The sequence below is a fragment of the Equus quagga genome, chromosome 6, assembly GCF_021613505.1.
Source record: "Equus quagga isolate Etosha38 chromosome 6, UCLA_HA_Equagga_1.0, whole genome shotgun sequence".
In the NCBI taxonomy this organism is placed as follows: domain Eukaryota; kingdom Metazoa; phylum Chordata; class Mammalia; order Perissodactyla; family Equidae; genus Equus; species Equus quagga.
Genome location: NC_060272.1, coordinates 80,511,728 through 80,531,026, shown reverse-complemented (window position 1 = coordinate 80,531,026; position 19,299 = coordinate 80,511,728). Strand labels below are relative to the sequence as shown.

The 19,299-nt window shown below is 35.0% G+C and overlaps 1 protein-coding gene across 4 annotated transcripts in view; it reads left to right on the top strand.

Annotated features, from left to right (window-relative positions):
- Nucleotides 1–19,299, top strand: part of IFT88 (intraflagellar transport 88) — a 134,196-nt gene that overhangs the window by 43,902 nt on the left and 70,995 nt on the right. For all 4 annotated transcript variants that reach the window (XR_006889139.1, XR_006889140.1, XM_046664788.1 and 1 more), the window contains exons 14-15: nt 1,190–1,276; nt 15,115–15,214. Coding sequence is in view for 2 of the 4 variants with exons in the window: in XM_046664788.1 (XP_046520744.1) it covers nt 1,190–1,276; nt 15,115–15,214 (187 nt within the window). In the remaining 2 variants the exon portion in view is untranslated. The remainder of the gene's footprint in view (nt 1–1,189; nt 1,277–15,114; nt 15,215–19,299) is intronic.

Here is a 19,299-nt window from a genome sequence, read left to right as displayed (position 1 = left end):
AGACCATGTGTCCACACAATAACTTACACATGAATGTTCATAGCAGCATTATTCATAATATCTTAAAAGTAGAAACAACCTAAATGTCCACAACTGAAGAATGAATAAATAATGTATAGTCTGTCCGTACAATGGAATATTATTTAGCCATGAAAAGGAATGAAGTACTGATATATCCTACAATACACATGACCCTTGAAAACATTTGATAAGTGAAAGAAACCAGTCACAAAAAACACATATTCTGTGATTCCATTTATATGGAAGGTGCAGATTAGGCAAATCTATAGCAACATGTAGTGATTCAGTTTTACTATTTACCATACAGTATTTCTTTAATGGCCGTCTTCACGCTTTCCTTTCATGTCCACAGACAGTGCAGGTTGTGTAACTTCTGCTGCAGAGCCTTGTGTCTCTCCAGTATTTATTTCTTACTTCAGTTTGTCAGTATGTATCATAGAACAAAAAACAAAAAGAGGGGCCGGCTCCGTGGCCAAGTGGTTAAGTTCTCGCACTCTGCTTCAGTGGTCCAGGGTTTCGCTGGTTCGAATCCTGGGTGCAGACATGGTACCGCTCATCAAGCCATGCTGAGGCAGCATCCCACATGCCACAACTGGAAGGACCCATAACTAAAAATACACAACTATGTACCGGGGGGGTGGTTTGGGGACAAAAAGGAAAAATAAAATCTTTAAAAAAAACAAAAAAACAAAAAGAAATGATCTGTTGGGGCTGACCCGGTGGCGCAGCCGTTAAGTGTGCACGTTCTGCTTCAGCGGCCCGGGGTTCGCTGGTTCAGATCCCGGGTGCGGATATGGCACCACTTGGCAAGCCATGCTGTGCTAGGCATCCCACATATAAAGTAGAGGAAACGGGCATGGATAATAGCTCAGGGCCAGTCTTCCTCAGCAAAAAGAGGAAGATTGGCAGCAGATGTTAGCTCAGGGCTAATCTTCCTAAAAAAAAAAAAAAAGAAATGAGCTGTTAACCCAGAAGGCAGTCGTGGCTTTCTAATCCCTTTTCCTAGTCATGATTTTCAACCTGACTTGTAAACGGATTTCTAGTGTAGCTGCTCACCACTTGGTTTGTTAACTTTAATAGATAATGTTTATGCTTAAATTTTAAGGAAAAATCCATACTCTTTTTATACTGTGTTTCTAAATAAGTTTTGTTTGTTTGTTTGATACAGGAAAGCCATGGCAGAAAAATACATCATGACAGCTGCAAAACTCATTGCTCCTGTAATTGAAACATCTTTTGCTGTGGGTTATGATTGGTAAGAGAGAAATTCAGTATATCTGGATGGATATGGTGTTTTCTTTTCAAAATTTATACTTTTATTGATTTGAAATTTTATTAGAGGGGCTGGCCCAGTGGTGTAGCAGTTAAGTTCACATGCTCTGCTTCGGTGGCCTGGGGTTTTCCAGTTCAGATCCTGGGCATGAACCTACACACTGCTTATCAAGTTGTGCTGTGGTGGCGTCCCACATGTAAAATAGAGGGAGATGGGCACAGATGTTAGCTCAGGGCTAATGTTCCTCAAAAAAAAAATGTTATTAGAAAAGTGACTAAATCATTATGAATATTAATTTCTACTTATCAAGCAAATATTATATGGTAAGATTAATGTAGGCCATTCTAAAAGTTCTAGTGTATTTTTCTTATTGTTCATGTCATTTCATAAATCAAGTACGAAGACAAGTGTGCTACCATTTGATATGAGGATACATAATTGCTTCCATTGTATAAATTCCAACTTGTGGCCTCTTTCATTTTGCTTAATTTTTTCTCATTTTCTCCTTTTTCTGCCTTAAGTTTGTCAGTAGTGCTAAATTTCCTGTCCTGAGAAGTAGCTCCCACACCTATGGAGGCTCTCGTCTCCTGATGTCATGTGTTTCCTAGAAAGGAGTGAAGAGTTGTATTAAACTTGGAAAAATCTTAGACCATTTGTTGAATGATTAGTTGAATTTGTTTCTTCCTTCCACCCAGTATGGGAATCCCCTATCTAACATCCCATTTAGTTAGGTGGCTATTTAATCTCTGCTTGGATTCCTCTGGTGTTCAAATCATATGTTTTATTTCTCAACATCTTTAAGGGTTAGAAAATTCTTCTTTGACCTGAATCCAAATTTGCCCCTTGTGGAACTCTTCTGTGATCCTTCAAGCAAACATAGAGTGAGTCTATGATCTCTTCTATATGGTACCTTAGAATTTTTAAAATCTGAGACACACGCACATGGTTAGAAAATCAAGTAAGTACAGAAAAAGAGTTACAGTCCTAGTTTTCTTTTTTTTTATTAATGAGATATAATTGACATACAGCATTATATTAGTTTCAGTTATATAACATAAAGATTTGATATACATATATATTGTGAAATGATCATCACAATAAGTCTAGTTAACGTCCATCACCATACATAGTTACAAATTTTTTTTTCTTGTGATGAGAACTTTTAAGATCTACTCTCTAAGCAACTTTCAGATATACAGTACACTATTATTAACTGCAGGCGCCATACTGTGCATTACATCCCCAGGACTTATTTATTTTATAACTGGAAGTTGTATCTTTTCAGCCCCTTCACCCATATTGCCCACCCTCCCGCCGTTGGCAGCCACCAGCCTTTTCTCTGTATCTGTGAGCTCAGGGTTTCTTTGTTTTTGTTTTTTTGTTTTCTAGTTTTCTAATTACTTTTCATGTTTCTTCTTGGTAGAAGTAACTTATGCTATCTTTACCATATCCTTAATATCTTTCAAATTCTTACCCATTCTTATTCCTTAGAATCCGTTGTCTCCCTGGTTTAATTTGTCCTGGAGGCGTCATATTTGGTTATGATGTATTGTTTTTACTGGTATTTCTAGTTGCCTATCTTTTTTTTGCATGCTTTGCTTCTGTTGTAGACTTAGGTTTTTGTTGGAGTTCTCCCTCCCAGAATCTCTCCCTGCTCCAGTTTCTGTAAGCTGGTTACTGTCTTGACCTGGTGTTAAATGTTGTTTGGGGCTTACCTTCATTTCTTTCCCAGTTTAGATCTTCTTGTTGTTTGACACTTTGTTTTTTCCTTTATTTCATCCTGATTTAACTTCCTAAGATCTTTCTGTGCATGTCTGTAAATATCTAATTATCATTCTTGATTGATCATTTATTTGATCAGGTATAAAATTCTAAGTTGTAACTTATTTTCTCTTAGAACTTTAAAAGCATTCCTTCGTTGTTAACTAGGATTGTTGCTGATTAAAAGTCTAATGCTAGTCTCACCCTTGTTATTTGTCAGTGACCTGCATTTTCTTTCTGATAATTTTTATAATTTTCTCTGTTGGTTTGTTATTCTGAAATTTTATAGTGATGTGTTTCTTTTTTTCTATGTTCCTCCTAAGTGCTCAATAGGCCCCTCAATTTGTAGTCTTATGTTTCCTTTCAATTTGGGAAAATATTATTATATTATTTTTTGATAATTTACCTTCTTATCTAGTTATAAATATCTATCAGTAAGATTTTGGACTGTCTTATCACTTATCTTTCTATTATATCTCTAGTTTTGCTTTGCTTTCTAGCAGACTTTGTTGACTTTCTCATGCAACTTTTCCATTTAATTATTTTATTTTTACATTTTTATTTCCAAGAGCACTTTGATCTTCTCTGGTTGTTCCTTTATCACTGTTGAGGATAAGGAGAAGTGCAGGCTTTGCTGCACACAGAGATGGAACAGTCAGTGATTCCATGACAGACCTGTAATCACCCTGATTTCAGCCCACTTCTCAACTCAGCCCTTCACACTTGCCATCTCTGAATCCACAGTCTCACCTCGATTCAGTGCGGAAGTAAACTCCCTCCTCTGTTGTAGCATTCTTTGTCTCTGCTTTCGAATCCAGCACTCTTTTCATTCTTCCAGAAATTAGTTTGCTCACTGAGGAGGGAATGGGAGAGACATGTATATGTGTGCTACTGTTTTGAATCAGAAGTTTTGCCAGTTATTGCTGCTGATAGTGATGTAAGGGCTTTCTTCAAAGTTTTTTGTCTTTTTAGAAACTAGTTTCTTCACCCATTTCAGATATGATGTGTTTTTCTGGAATAACTGGTTTTCTACCTCACTGGTTGCATGCCTAGTTTATGAATGATTCCCTTAAAATCTGTCCCTGTATCTGTACAAATTACTCCACTTGTGTTTTGACCAATGCATAGAACAACAGAATCATTATATCCTTTTTTCTGGATACCAAACTGGTTGTAACCAAAGATCTCCTTGATAAATGAACTCTGTTCATCTTTAATTATGTTGAGTAGTATGTATTATTTGTTTTATTATTACTAAATCTAATCTGAATTCTCTTAATGTTTACTAGCGCTTACATATTTATTTATTTATTTTGCTAAAGAAGATTTGCCCTGAGCTAATATCTGTTGGCAGTCTTACCTATTTTATATGTGGGTTGCTGCCACAGCATGGCTGACAAGTGGTATAGGTCCACACCCAGGATCCAAACCTGTGAACCTCAGCTGCCGAAGCAGAGTGTGCCGAACCCAACCAGTATGCCACAGGGCCGGCCCTTAATTTTTAAATATTTTAAGCTTTTTAAAAATGTGATTATAGTTGTGTCTTTACAACCTAGCAGTTGGAATGTAAGGGAAATTTTGAGCATTTATCAAAATGCCAACCACTTTGACATTTTCCACTAAATTATTGTTTTAACTTGCCAAAACTAATTGCTTTTGTCATGTTAGACTCAAGATCAGGATAGAGTAGATGATTCTACTCATGTATCATTTTACTTTTACCTAAGTATATGTTTTTACTTGAATATATTTCTATTGTAAAATGATAGCCTTGTATTGAAAAAATGATAGGTTTGCTTAGGAAATGTTGACAAACAGCCACTACGAAATATGAAAATGAACATATTAGCATTTATTTAAAAAGTTAGATTTCAGTAGATTTTTTGTATGGATGCTGATATAATGAAAGAAGGAATCTAAGTAGAAGACCATCCTTTTACTGGGGTTCCATATTTACCCTCACATATTGTTTTATCCCAGCTCAACATTTTTTCCTCTTTATTTATTTTTTCCAGGTTTATTGAGATATTATTGATATATAATATATGTCAGTTTAAGGTGTACAAGTTGATGATTTGATATCATATATATTGTGAAATGATTACCACAATAAGGTTAGTTAACACCTCCATTCTGTCACATAATTACCTTTTTTTCTTTGTGGTAATAAGATTTAAGATTTCCTCTCTTCATTTTCAAGTAAATAATACAGTATTGTTAATTATAATCACCATGTTGTACATTAGATCCAAAATCTTACTCATCTTTTAGCTGGAAGTTTGTACTCTTTAGCCAACATCTCCTTATTTCCTTCATGTCACAGCCCTTGGCAGTTGCCATTCTACTCTATTTCTATTTTACATTCCACATCAGCGTGATAATATACAGTATTTGTCTCTCTCTGTCTGACTTATTTCACATAGCATAATGCCCTCAGGGTCTGTCTATATTTTTGCAAAAGGCAGGATTTTCTGTTTTATGGCTGAATAATATTCCATTGTGTGTGTGTATATATATATTTCACATTTTCTTTATCCATTCACCCGTCAGTGGACACTTAGACTGTTCCTGTATCTTGGCTGTTGTGAATAATACTGCAATGAATGTGGAGGTGGAAATATCTCTTTGAGTTAGTAATTTCAGTTCCTACAGATATATACCCAGAAGTGGGATTGCTGGATCATATGGTAGTTTTCTTTTTAATTTTTTGAAGAACCTTCATACTGTTTTCCATAGTGGCTGCACCAATTTACATTCTCACCTGCGGTGCACATGGGTTCCCTTTTCTCCAACATTTATCTGGGGGTTTTTTGATAGTGGTCATTCTAACAGATATGAGGTGATATCTTATTGTGGTTTTGATTTGATCATCTCTGATGACTAGTGATGTTGAGTATTTTTTCATGTACCTGTTGGCCATTTTTATGTCTTTTTTGGAAAAATGTCTATTCAAGTCCTCTGCCCATTTTCTTTATCAGATTGTTTGTGGGTTTTTTGCTATTGAGTTGTATGAGTTCCTTATATATTTTGAATATGAAACCCTTATTAAATAACTGGCTTGCAGATATTTTCTCCCATTCCCTGTAGGTTGCCTTTTCATTTGGCTGATTGTGTTTTTTGCTGTGCAGAAGCGTTTTAGTTTGATATGGTACCACTTGTTTATTTTTGCTTTTGTTCCTTGCACTTTTGGCATCATATGCAAAAGATCCTTGCCAAGACCAGTGTCAAAGAACTTTTTCCCTATATGTTCTTCTAAGAGTTTTACAGATTAGGGACTTAGGTTAAGTATTTAATCCATTTCATGTTAATTTTTGTGAGTGGTGTAAGGTAGAGGTCCAACTTCATTATTTTCCATGTGAATACCCTGTTTTCCCAATACTGTTTATTGAAGAGACTGAGTATTCTTGGCTTCCTTGTCAAATATTAGTTGACCCTTCATAAGTGAGTTCATTTCTGGCCTCTCAATTCTATTCCATTGGTCTTTATGTCTGCCTTTATGTTAGTACCATGCAGTTTTGATTACTATAGCTTTGTAATGAAGTTTGAAATTAGGAAAAGTGATGCTTCCAGCTTTGATCATCTTCTCAGGATTGCTTTGGCTATGTGGGGTCTTATGTGGTTCCAAAGGAATTTTAAAATTCCAATAGGAATTTTCTCTATTTCTGTGGAAAATGTCATTGGAACTTTGAAAGTGATTGCCTTGAACCTATAGATGGCTTTGGGTAGTGTGGACATTCTAACAATATTCGTTCTTCTGATCCATGAACACAAGATATCTTTCCATTTATTTGTGTCTTCTTCAATTTCTTTCATCGGTGTCTTGTAATTTTCAGTGTACAGATCTTTTAGCTCCTGGGTTAAATTTATTTCTAAGTGTTTTATTATTTTTATTCTATTGTAAATGGGATTATTCTTTTAATTTCTTTTTCAGATAGTTCATTGTTAGTATATAGAAATGCATTGGTTTTTGTATGATGATTTTGTATCCTACAACTTTACTGAATTTGTTTATTGGTTCTAATAGTTTTTTGGTGGAGTCTTTAGGTTTTTCTATCTATAAGATCATATCATCTGCAAACAGAGACAGTTTTACTTCTTCCTTTCTGATTTTGATGCCTTTTATTTTGTTTTCTTGCCTTATTGCTCTGGCTAGGATTTCTGGTACTGTGTTGAATAGGAGTGGTGAGAGTGGGCATTCCTGTCTTGTTCCTTGTCTTAATAGGAAAACTTTCAAGTTTTCAACCTTATGAAGTTAGTTGGGAGTTTGTCATACATGGCCTTTATTATGTTGAGGTATGTTCCTTCTATACCCAGTTTCTTGAGAGTTTTTATCGTGAAAGGACGTTGAATTTTGCGTCTCTTGAGATGATCATATGATTTTTATCTTCCATTCTATTAATGTTATGTGTCAGATTTATTGATTTGCTTACATTGAACCATCCTTGCATCCCAGGTATAAATCCCATTTGATCATGGTGTGTGGTTCTTTTATTGTGCTGTTGAATTCAGTTTGCTAGTATTTTGTTAAGAATTTTTGCGTGTGTGTTCTACAGGGATATTGGCCTGTAGTTCTTTTTATTCTAGTGTCCTTATCTAGGTTTGGTGTTCAGGTAATGCTGGCTTCATAAAATGAGTTTGGGAGTGTTCCTTCTGCTTCACTTTTTTGGAAGAATTTGTGAAGGATTTGCTTAGAATTCACCAGCGAAACCACATGACACTGGGCTTTTCTTTGTTGGGAGGTATTTGATTTCTGATTCAATCTTTTTACTTGTTATCAGTCAGTTCAAATTTTATATTTCTTCACAATTCATTCTTGGTATGGTGTGTTTCTAGGAGTTTATCCATTTCTTTTAGGTTGTCCCATTTTTTGGCATATAATTGTTCAGATAGTCTCTTATAATCCTTTCTATTCTGTGATGTGGTGTCAGTTGTAATGTCTCCTTTCTTTTCTTTTTTTTTTCAGTTGTATTGAGATATACTTGACATGTAGCAATGTATAAGTTTACAGTTTACAGCATTATGACTTGACATACATATATTGTTAAATGATTACTGCAATAAGTTTAGTTAACATGCATCACCTCATATAGTTAAAAAAAATTCTTTTCCTTGTGATGAGAATTTTTAGGATTTACTCTCTTAGCAACTTACAAATATACCATACGGCAGTGTTAACTATAGTTACCATGTTGTATATTACATCCCCAGTACTTATTTATGTTATAACTGAAAGTCTGTACCTTGTGACCACCTTCATCCAATAACTCCCCAACCCTGGTAACCACAGATCTGATCTCTTTTTCTATGAGTTTGGCATTTTTTTTAGATTCGGTGTATAAGTGAGATCATACAGTATTTGTCTTTCTCTATCTGACTTATTTTGCTTAGCATAATACCCTCAAGGTCCATCCATGTTGTTGCAAATAGCAGGATTTTCTTCTTGTTTATAGCTAAATAGTATTCCATTATATATATACACACATACCACATTTTCTTTATCCATTCATCTGTCAGTGGACACTTGGGATGTTTCCCTATCTTGGCAAATCTAAATAACGCTGTAAAGAATATGGGAGTGTGGATATCTCTTCTGCATAGTGATTTTGTTTCCTTTGGATGTATACCCAGAAGTGGAATTGCTGGACCATGTGGTAGTTCTATTTTTAGTTTTTTGAGGAACCTCCATACTGTTTTCCATAGGGGCTGTACCAATTTATATTTTCCCCAACAGTGCACAAGGGTTCCCTTTCTTTACATCCTCACCAACATTTGTTCTCTCTTGTCTTTTTGATGATGGCCATTCTAACAGGTGTGAAGTGATATCTCATTGTAGTTTTGATTTGCATTTTCCTAGTGATTAGTGATGCTGAGTACCTTTTCAGTGCCTGTTGGGCATTAGAATATCTTTTTTGGGAAAGTGTCTATTTAGGTCCTTTGCCCATTTTTTAATTGTATTATTTCTTTTTTGGTGTTGAGTTTTATGAGTTCTTTATATATTTTGGATATTAACCCCTTACCTGATACATGATTTGCAAATATTTTCTCCTTATTCCGTAGGTTGTCTTTTCATTTTGTTGATCATTTCTTTTGCTGTGCAGAAGCTTTTTGGTTTGATGTACTCCCACTTTTTTCTTTTTTATTTTGCTGCTTGTGCTTTAGGTGTCATATCCAAAAAAGTCATTGCCAAGACCTATGTCAAGGAGCTTTTCCTGTATGTTTTCTTCTAGGAGTTTTATGGTTTTCATTTCTGATTTTATTTATTTGAGTTTTCTCTTTTTTTCATAGTCTAGCCAAAGATTTGTCATTTTTGTCTATCATTTCAAAAAAACAGCTCTTAGTTTCATTGATCTTTTCTATTGTTTTTCTACTCTTCATTTCTTTCTGCTCTTTGTTATTTTCTTCTTTCTGCTAACTTTTGGCTTAGTTTGTTCTTTTTTCAATTCTTTGAGTTGTAAAGGTAAGTTGTTTATGATCTCTCTTTTTCCTTAACAAGCATTTATTGTTGTGAACTTCCTTCTTGGAACTTCTTTTGCTGCATCCTGTAAGTCTTGGTATGTTTTGTTTCCATTTTATTCGTTTTGAGATATTTTTTGATTCCCCTTTTGATTTCCTTTCTGACTCATTGGTTGTTCAAGAGTGTGATCTTTAATTTCTACATGTTTGTGAATTTTCCTGTTTTTCTCTTGTTGTTGGTTTCTAGTTTCATACCATTGTGGAAGGAAAAGACACTTGGTATGATTTCAGTCTTGTTGCATTTGCTAAGGTTTGTTTTGTGACCTAACATATGATCTGTCTTGGTGAATGTTTTGTGTGCACTTGAGAAGATTGTGTATTCTACTGCTGTTGAGTGGAATGTTCTGTATATCTCTGTTAGGTCCATTTGGTCTAAGGTATAGTTCAAGTCCAATGTTTCCGTATTGGTTTTCTGTCTGGATGGTCTATCCATTGTTGAAAGTGGGGTATTGAAATCCCCTACTCTTATTGTATTGTTGTGTATTTTTCCTTTCAGATCTGTTAGTATTTGCTTGATATATATAGGTGCTGTGATATTGAATACATATGTATTTACAATTGTGATATTTTCTTGATGAATAGACCTCTTTATCGTTGTATTATAATGACCTTTCTTGTCTTTTGTAACAGTTTTTGACTTAAAGGCTTATTTTGTCTGATCTAAGTGTAGCTACCTTGGCTCTCTCTTGTTTTTTTCATTTACATGGAATATCTTTTTCCATCCCTTCATTTGAACCTATGTATGTCCTGAAAGCTGGAGTGAGTCTCTTGTAGGCAGATATAATTGGAACTTGTTTTTTAATTTATTCAGATACATGGTGCCTTTTGATTAGAGAATTTGATCCATTTACATTTAAAGTAATTACTGATAGGTAAGGATATTGATTGATAATTATTAATTAGTAATTCTTGATTGGTACTAATGCCATCTTATTGTTTTTGGCTGTTTTGTAGTTCACTTGTTCCTTCTTCTTTTGCTGTCTTTCTCTATGAATTGATGATTTTTCCATAATGATGTGCTTTGATTCCCTTTTTTCTATCTTTTGTTTATCTACTGTACATTTTTGCTTACTTAAAACATCTTATAACAGTCTATTTTAAGCTAATAACATAATTTTAATTGCATACAAAAAGTCTGTCCCCCCATAATTTTATGTTTTTGATGGCAAAATTTACCTTTTTATATTGTATATCCATTAAAAAATTATTGTAGCTATAGTTGTTTTTAATACTTTTGTCCTTTTACCTTTATACCATAGTTAAGTGACTAAAATACCACCATATTATAATATTAGAGTATTCTGAATTTGACAATATAATTACCTTTTCCAGTATTTTTTACATTTTCTTGTTACTAATTAGTGTCTTTTCATTTCATCTGGAAGAACGCCTTTCAGCATTTCTTGTAAGGCAGGTTTAGTGGTGATGAACTCCCTCAGCTTTTGTTCATTTGGAAAAGTCTCTCTCTCTTTCATTTCTGAAAGACAGCTTTGCTGGTAAAGTATTCTCAGTTGGTGGTTTTTTCTTTTTTCTTTCAGCACTTTAAATATATTATCTCACTCTCTCCTGGCCTACAAGTTTTCTGCTAAGAAATCTGCTGATAGTCATATAGGGGTTTCCTTACATGTGAGAAGTTTTTTCTCTTGCTGATTTTAAAGTTCTCTTTGTCTTTGATTTGAGATAGTTTTATTATAATGTGTGTTGGAGAAGATTATTTTGCATTGAGATTTTGGAGTTGCGTATTAGCCTCATGAACTTGGATGTCTAAATCTCTCCCCAGATTTGGAAAGTTCTCAGCCATTATTTCTTTAAATAAGCTTTCTGCCCCCTTTTCATACAGGTTTTGATATACCATATTTTCATTATCATTCACTTTAAAGTATTTTACAATTTTTTCTATGATTTCTTCTTTGAACCATGGATTATTTAGAAGTAGATTGCTTAATTTCCACAATGTTGGGCATTTTCTATTATCTTCTTGTTACTGATATTTAGTTGAATTTCCTTGTGGTCTGGGGATATACACTGAATTATTTAAACCCCTTGAAATTTGTTGAGGCTTGGCACATATCCAGAACATCCTTTATTGCTTCTAGTAATGTCTCTCGCCTTAAAGTTTGCTTTGTCTGCTTTCTTTTGGTCTGTGGCTTGTCTTTTTCACTTTACTTTTGATCATTCTATGTTATTAATTTAAGGTGTGTCTCTTATAAGCAATACAGAGTTGAGTTTTGTGTTTTATCCATTGTAAAAATCTCAGTCTTTTAATTGGGTTATTTAGTCCTTTTACATTTAAAGTAGTTACTTATATGTTTAGATTCCTTTCTCCTGTCTCACTTCTTTTCTTTTTGTCACATGTTATATGTTTCCTTTAATCTCTTTCTTTGCCTTTTCTTGGTAATTAAATATTTTAAATTATTCCAGTAGTATTCCAGTTCTGTCTCTTAACTTCTTCATTATGTGTTCTTTTACTATTCTTATAATCATTGTTTTTGGTTTTTGGTTGGTTTTTTTTTTTTTTTTTTTTTTTTTTGCTGAGGAAGATTTGCCCTGATCTAACATACTTTGCCAATATTCCTCTTTTTTTGCTTGAGAAAGACTGGCCCTGAGCTAATGTTGCACCAATCTTCCTCTATTTTGTATGTGGGTTGCTGCCACAGCATGGCTGATAAGTGGTGTAGGTCTGCGCCTGGGATCCAAACGCAGGAACCCGGGCCATCCAAGTGGAACATGCCAAACTTAACCACTATGCCATGGGGCTGGCCCTGTATAATCACCGTTTTACAGTGTGCATCCTTGGTGTATTAGAGTCTGATAAAAATGATTATTTTTGCTATTTCACTGATAGTGTTAGAACTTTAGAATACCTTAATTCCATTTCCTCCAACCTCGTACCTTTTTAATTTTTGTCAGGCATTTCAAATTCTAAAATATTTTAAATCTCAACGAGGCCTTACTGTGTATTTTTTGTATGTTGACAAGAGTTTCTGAAATGAAATTTATCAACTTTTCCTTTATGGTTTATTGCTTTAATATCATGCTTAGAAAGCCAACAACCACACAAAAAAATAAATATTCATTGTTTACTGCAGGCCATTTGGTAGGTCAAGATAAAAAAGTATCTGCCTTCAAGAAGTTTATGACTGAGCTAAATAGATAATTATATTAGCAGTAACAAAACTTTATTACTGATATATTAACAAAACAAATTATGTTTTATTGTATGGTGTGAGATTGCTCAGCAGCAATTGCTAATTGCTGATGTAGTCTGGTGTTGTGTGGAAGGCTTCCCAGATGAAGTGACATTTGGGTTGAGACCTGAAGGATTAGCAAGGATAAAAGGGAAGGAAGGAAGGGAAGATGTTCTAAGTAGAGAGAAGAGTGTTCTCCCAGGTCCAAACATTGACAGCCCTTCTAATATTGATTCCTCAAGGTAATTAAGCCCTAAGGTTCTAAGGCGTCCTATGCATCTGGAATGATAAGAGCTGTGTACTGTCCTTAGGAAAATTGAGAAAAAGTGACTCAGATGCTTTTCTGCAGGGCGTTATTCCTTCGCAGAACCCCATTTGAGAAAGGTAAAGAGGAGAGCCTGATGTATTTGTCTTTGAAGCACTTGATTTTAAACAGCACCATGGTGAATGAATCAGGTTCTTAAATATTTCCTGATTCTTGGTCTTCCACATTTGTGGACATACTATTCTCTCTTCCTGAAATGCCCTTCCCCTTTTTGTCAAATCAGTTCATACTTATTCTTCAAACTGAGCTCAGACATTTTTGAAATACCTTTCCCAGTCTAGTTTAGAGTCTCCACCCCCGTATTCTTTTATAATAGTTCTTACACAAGACTTAATTTACTGGTCTACTTCCTCCACAAGGGCATGAACTGTATCTTATTTATCCTTATAGTCCCTATACCAAACATAATGTCTGACATATACTAGACATTCAGTAAATATTTGCTGAATGTATTACTGAATCAATAGTTTTCAAATTATTTTCTTGGAGTCCTTGAAGTCTTGTTAGACAAGTCTACAGGCTGCTTTGCTGGGGTGGGGATGGGGACAGAGGGCCATTCACAGGGCTACTGAGCAGGCAGGGCTTCAAGTCCTCGCTCCCCACTTCAAGCAGTGGGGCTCTTTTATAAATTGGGATTAAAAAAATAAAGATTTTGCTTGAAGAAAGGGATCTTCTGCTTTTTTTTTTATTTTCCTGAAGTAGATTCACCCTGAACTAACATCTGTTGTCAATCTTCCTCTTTCTGCTGAGGAAGATTTGCCCTGAGCTAACATCTGTGCCAGTCTTCCTTTATTTCGTATGTAGGATGCCGCCACAGCTTGGCCACTGATAGATGAGTGGTATATGTCCATGCCCAGGAACCAAACCCAGGCTGCCAAAGCAAAGCGTGCCATACTTAACCACTAGGCCACCAGGCCTGGCCCTGCTGTAATATTTTAAAATTATTGATCAAGGCCAGTGGCTTTGAAACATTTTTGAACCAGACCCTCAGTAAGAAATGTATTTTAAGGGCCAGCCCCCTGGCCGAGTGGTTAAGTTTGCGCGCTCCGCTTTGGTGGCCCAGGATTTTGCCGGTTTAGATCCTGGGCGCGGACGTGGCAATGCTCGTCAGGCCGTGCTGAGGTGGCGTCCACATGCCACAACTAGAAGGACCCACAACTGAAAATACACAACTATGTATGGGGGGGGAGGTTTGGGGAGAAAAAGGAAAAATAAAATCTTTGAAAAAAAAGTGTATTTTACATTGTTTACTGAAACAAGTTTCATGAAACAATCCTTGCCCTCATTATGTATGATGTCCTTTGACATTTTTAAATTTTTTTTTAAATACAAATCATGATCCACTAAATTAATTTCAGTTGACCTCAATTTGAAAAACATTTGTCTTGGTGCAAATGGATTTGATATCAACTAAAATTCAGTTCAGACTCTCACTTGACCGTTTTCTACCTGTGTGATCTCAGATCTTCCATTTTCCTATATAAAAAACAGAGATAATGCCTGTGTTTCAAGGTTTGTTGTAAGGATTAAATGTGACAATGCTTATAAAGGAATTAGTGCAGTGCCTGATAAATAGTTAAAAATAAATGTTCTGTGTGCTTTGGGGAACAGATCTACGATAGTCTAAGTTTGGACATAAAAAATTAAATATATTCTGCAAACTCTGTAACATTTTTCTCACCATCAGAGCATTTAAGTTGAAAAAAAATAGAAACAATTTTATCTGTTATAAATTAAAATTGTTTTAGTAGTTAATTAAAAATTAGAATGTTGAACTCAATCCAATTTTATTTAAAATGCCATAAATAATTAGAAGTGATGACAGGCTAATGAAAAATTGGGTAAGAAAATTAGTTTAAAACTGAAGCGTTCAGTAACTTAATGCCTGTATTGGAAGAAATGAGTGCTTGCTTACCCTTATAAAACACGAGGGGCACTTTAAAAAATTTTTGAAAGTCACATTTAAGAAAACCACAAACAACATAAATATATCAAACCAAAATAAAGTAACGTTTTTATGCTTTACATTATAGGTGTGTTGAAGTTGTGAAAGCTTCTCAATATGTAGAGCTAGCAAATGATCTGGAAATAAACAAAGCGATTACGTACTTGAGACAAAAGGACTTTAACCAAGTAAGTTTTAAAAATTTTTAGGTGAAATTTCATATGTTAATTGGTCAAAGCCATAGTATTGGGAAACTCCTTTGTAGAATAATTTTTATCTGTGATTATTCTGAAGTTGAGTAATATTTTTATTTCTGTCCTAACATAACTTCCATTAATATAGTATTACTTTATTTTAACTTTGACCTGTTTGTCTTGTTTCTTAAAATATAAATACTTTCCATGTAAAGCATGGTTGCTAAATTACTGAACCGTATTCTAGTCCAGAGATCAACTTTTCCCTAGGGGTTTGGGAACTGTCCCTGAAACTCTGAGGTTTTTCAGAATGAGGGATTATGTGTAGGGACTAAGCAAGACCAGGAGCCTGGATAGTAGCTTGACACTTCATCTACTGTTTTCACCAGAACAGCTTTCCCGTTACCTGTTTTACATATTTAGTTTACGCATTAATGGTGCTTTGGGCATAAAATGGTCCCATTGCTAAGCAGTTTCAGAACCTTCCAGGATCTCTCACTGGTACCACTGCTACCTTGCTACCATGGGTGGAGGTGGAACAGTTATACCCCTTCAATATGAAATCTGTCTCAAATGAGACATAGTTGTGATAAGAATAGACAGCGTTGAGGGGTGGGGGTAGGGGGAAAATAATAAAAGAGAATAAACAGAATGAAACTTGATATCCTAGTTTATAAAGCCAATGGTTAGTGTCATATGTGCCCACAAATAGAAAACTTAGCTCCTCCTGGCTTAGACTCAGAGAACAGGGCCAGAGAAAGCCACAATATCTTTCCTACATCCTATCCCAAGCCTGTTTTCAATTTTTCTTCCTACTTAAGGACCTTTCTTTTATCTAGGAGACAATAGAAATGACTAACCCCTTTCTAGAAGTTGGGGGAGAACGCCAGCTACCCTGAGACTTGAGAGTAGAATAAAGCAGCCCCAGTGTTCATGTTGTGATTATTGATTAACATAATGGAGTGCCATGGACTTGTTCCATTGTGTAGTTGAATTTAGTATGCTTAAAAATTTTAGCATTTGTAAAGCACTGAAAGACTTTTCGAAGTATCTTTACATCTGTTCTGTCATTTGATTATCACACCCTTGGTCATTAAAAATGCCACTGATAACTCTCTAATACTGTTGTAATGCTCTTTCAGTGGAAATGAAGTGAGACAAATTGGTCTTTATTATCTTGCTGAAGTCATCTATGGACCAAAAGAGTAATTTTTGTGTGTGTAAGAAATATTGTTGTAGGTAACAAAATAGAGAAAACCATGTTTGCCAATTTTCTCTTGATATTTTATTTTTAAATGGTCTTGTTTGAAAGATTTCACAATGTATTACCATAGTTCATGTTTTAAAACTGTGCCCATTAAGGAAGAAACTCTCTAATTTTTTCATATTAAAATTAATTTAACCCACATCTTATTGTTTACTGCTTTCTCAGCTATCCTCATTCAGCATATCTTTTGTTCCATTTGTGTTTTCAAGATTTTAATAACAATTAGCTTATCTATATTTTTAAAATGTAATTTCTGCTTCCTTTTCAACATTGCTGCTTTTACTTTGTGTTTCTTTTGTTTGCATATTGTAAGTATGGGTATAATACAATCTTAGTTTGAAGAGAGCACTATTAGGTTAAAAAGGATTGGGTTGACATAACTCAGAATGATCATTTGATGAGGACTACTTTACTTACAATTCAAGGTAAAAGAAAAATATATCCTTTCTTATATAATTCGGTAGTTTAAATACTTTAAAAAAGTATTTTTAAAATTTTTTTTTGGAGGAAGATTAACCCTGAGCTAATATCTGCCACCAATCCTCCTCTTTTTGCTGAGGAAGACTGGCCCTGAGCTAACATCTGTGCCCATCTTCCTCTACTTTATATGTGGGATGCCTGCCAGAGCATGGCTTGACAAGCAGTGCCTAGGTCTGCACCCACGATCTGAGCTGGTGAACCCCGGGCCACCAAAGCAGAACATGCAAACTTAACCGCTGTACCACTGGGCCGGACCCTCTAAATACTTTTTAAAGAAAAGGTGCTGAAATCTGAGTTTGGTTCCTTGTCATGATAGTGTTATTTTGTAGTCACTTTTGTAATGGAGAAAGAACTCCACTAAAAAGCCAAAGGTGGATGAAATGAAGTAGTTTGGTCTAATGGCCAGTGATAGTATACAGACAGACTCCATGGAATGCTGAAGCCAGTAGCTAGATGGCGTTAGCCAGGAAAGAAAACTAAGATGGTGACATATCTATTTTCCTATTTGTTTTTTGGGGGGGAAAAAGCAACCAAACAACAAAGCAACGTTTTGTTTTTTGTTTTTTGTTTTTTTGAGGAAGGTTAGCCCTGAGGTTACTACTGCCAATCCTCCTCTTTTTGCTGAGGAAGACTGGCCCTGAGCTATGATCCATGCCCATCTTCCTCTACTTTATATGTGGGACACCTACCACAGCATGGCTTTTGCCAAGCGGTGCCATGTCCACACCTGGGATCCGAACCAGTAAACCCCTGGCCGCCAAGAAGCGGAATGTGCAAACTTAACCACTGCGCCACCAGACCAGCCCCACAACGTTTTATTGTCATTATTTGTTTTGCCATTTACACCTAAATTTAACTTTGTGTACTTTTATCACTTTTATTTTTAAATAAATTGATTTATGTTTTACTCTTAAAAACAAATGTTGGATATGCATTCATTGAACATATAAAGAACAGTTGTGAAACAGCCTATTTCAAAGCTAAAAAATACCTGACAATGTTCCTTTTATTCAAATAATTAGCCTTTTTAGAATAATGTATAGTTTAGAAACTTAAAATATGAAGTATGTTTTTATTCTCTCAGATGTTTTTAAATGGATGTTTTAGGTTCAAAATACTTTTATTTCGTTTAAGTAATAGCTTTGGATTGCATTGCTTTTTACATCTTGTTTGAATTTACAGTAACTTTTTTGGGGGAGAATAATTTCATGTTAAATGTAGTCTTAAAAGTATTGTTACTAATGAGCCACAAATTAGCACATATGAAAAGTTAAAAATCCAATACGTTTCCTTGACTATAATATGAATAGCTATTTCTAAAAGGAGTGATATAAACTACTATAGCATTCTGTTTTTAGAAAAGTGATTGTTGTTGTTTGTTACCCTGCTTTTGATATTGTCCTTTGTGGACGACATAAATGTTAGAGAAGAGCCTTTCTTTCCTCTATACTTGGCTTCAGAGAGTTTAATGTTTGTGTGAATTATACCTGTTCATGTACCTTATATTTTAAATTAACACGTACATTTATCATGACACAATCTAAGAGTAAAGATTAAAACATCTGAATTCTTATTCAAAGTGAAATGCAGCTTATAAAGCTTAGAGATTCAAAACAGCAGTGGCTTTTGCATTGATAGCTGCGGAGGTTGTGTACAGATTCAATGAGATTCAATGAAGTCGGTTCTGCAGGATGAACAATGTAGGTGGCAGTAATGTCTGCGGTAAGTTTTAGGAACTTCTTGATAGTTTTAGAGAAGATCCTTCCACAAGATAAGTGGGAAAAAGAATCTCAAATGTGAGGGTATGATATGTGGAGGTTTTTCTTCCAGAGTTTACTTTGTGGAATTATAAACTACTGGCCTGGAAACTTCCAAAGGTTTTCTTTAAAACAATAAAAAATCCTTTGAAAAAATAATAATTTACTCATATTATAACCAAGGTATACGATTCTAGTGTTTTAAAATCTTCTACCGTAAAAAAACTGAGTCAACATGCTTAATGGTACTCCATTTGTTGTACCTCTTTTGAGGTCAGAAATTTGCACAGCACGAAGATAAGACTTCTCAGGCGTTTTCCGTATCCATTTGTCAGGCATATTCTATCAGCAATAGCTGATGCCGCTGTAAAAGCTAGAGTGGGATTTCTGCTTGGAGCAGCTTCTCCCCAGAAGCAGGAGGCACCAAGAGGCCAAGCACTCTCTCCAGTAAATGTATTTTAAAGGAAGGAAACCCATTGCCTTTCTCTGCTTTTTTTTTCTCTCATATTTCTCAGTAATTTCTAGGTTGAGTACTCATTTGCCTTTCATGCAAGGTGTCTGCCTGTCCCAAATGT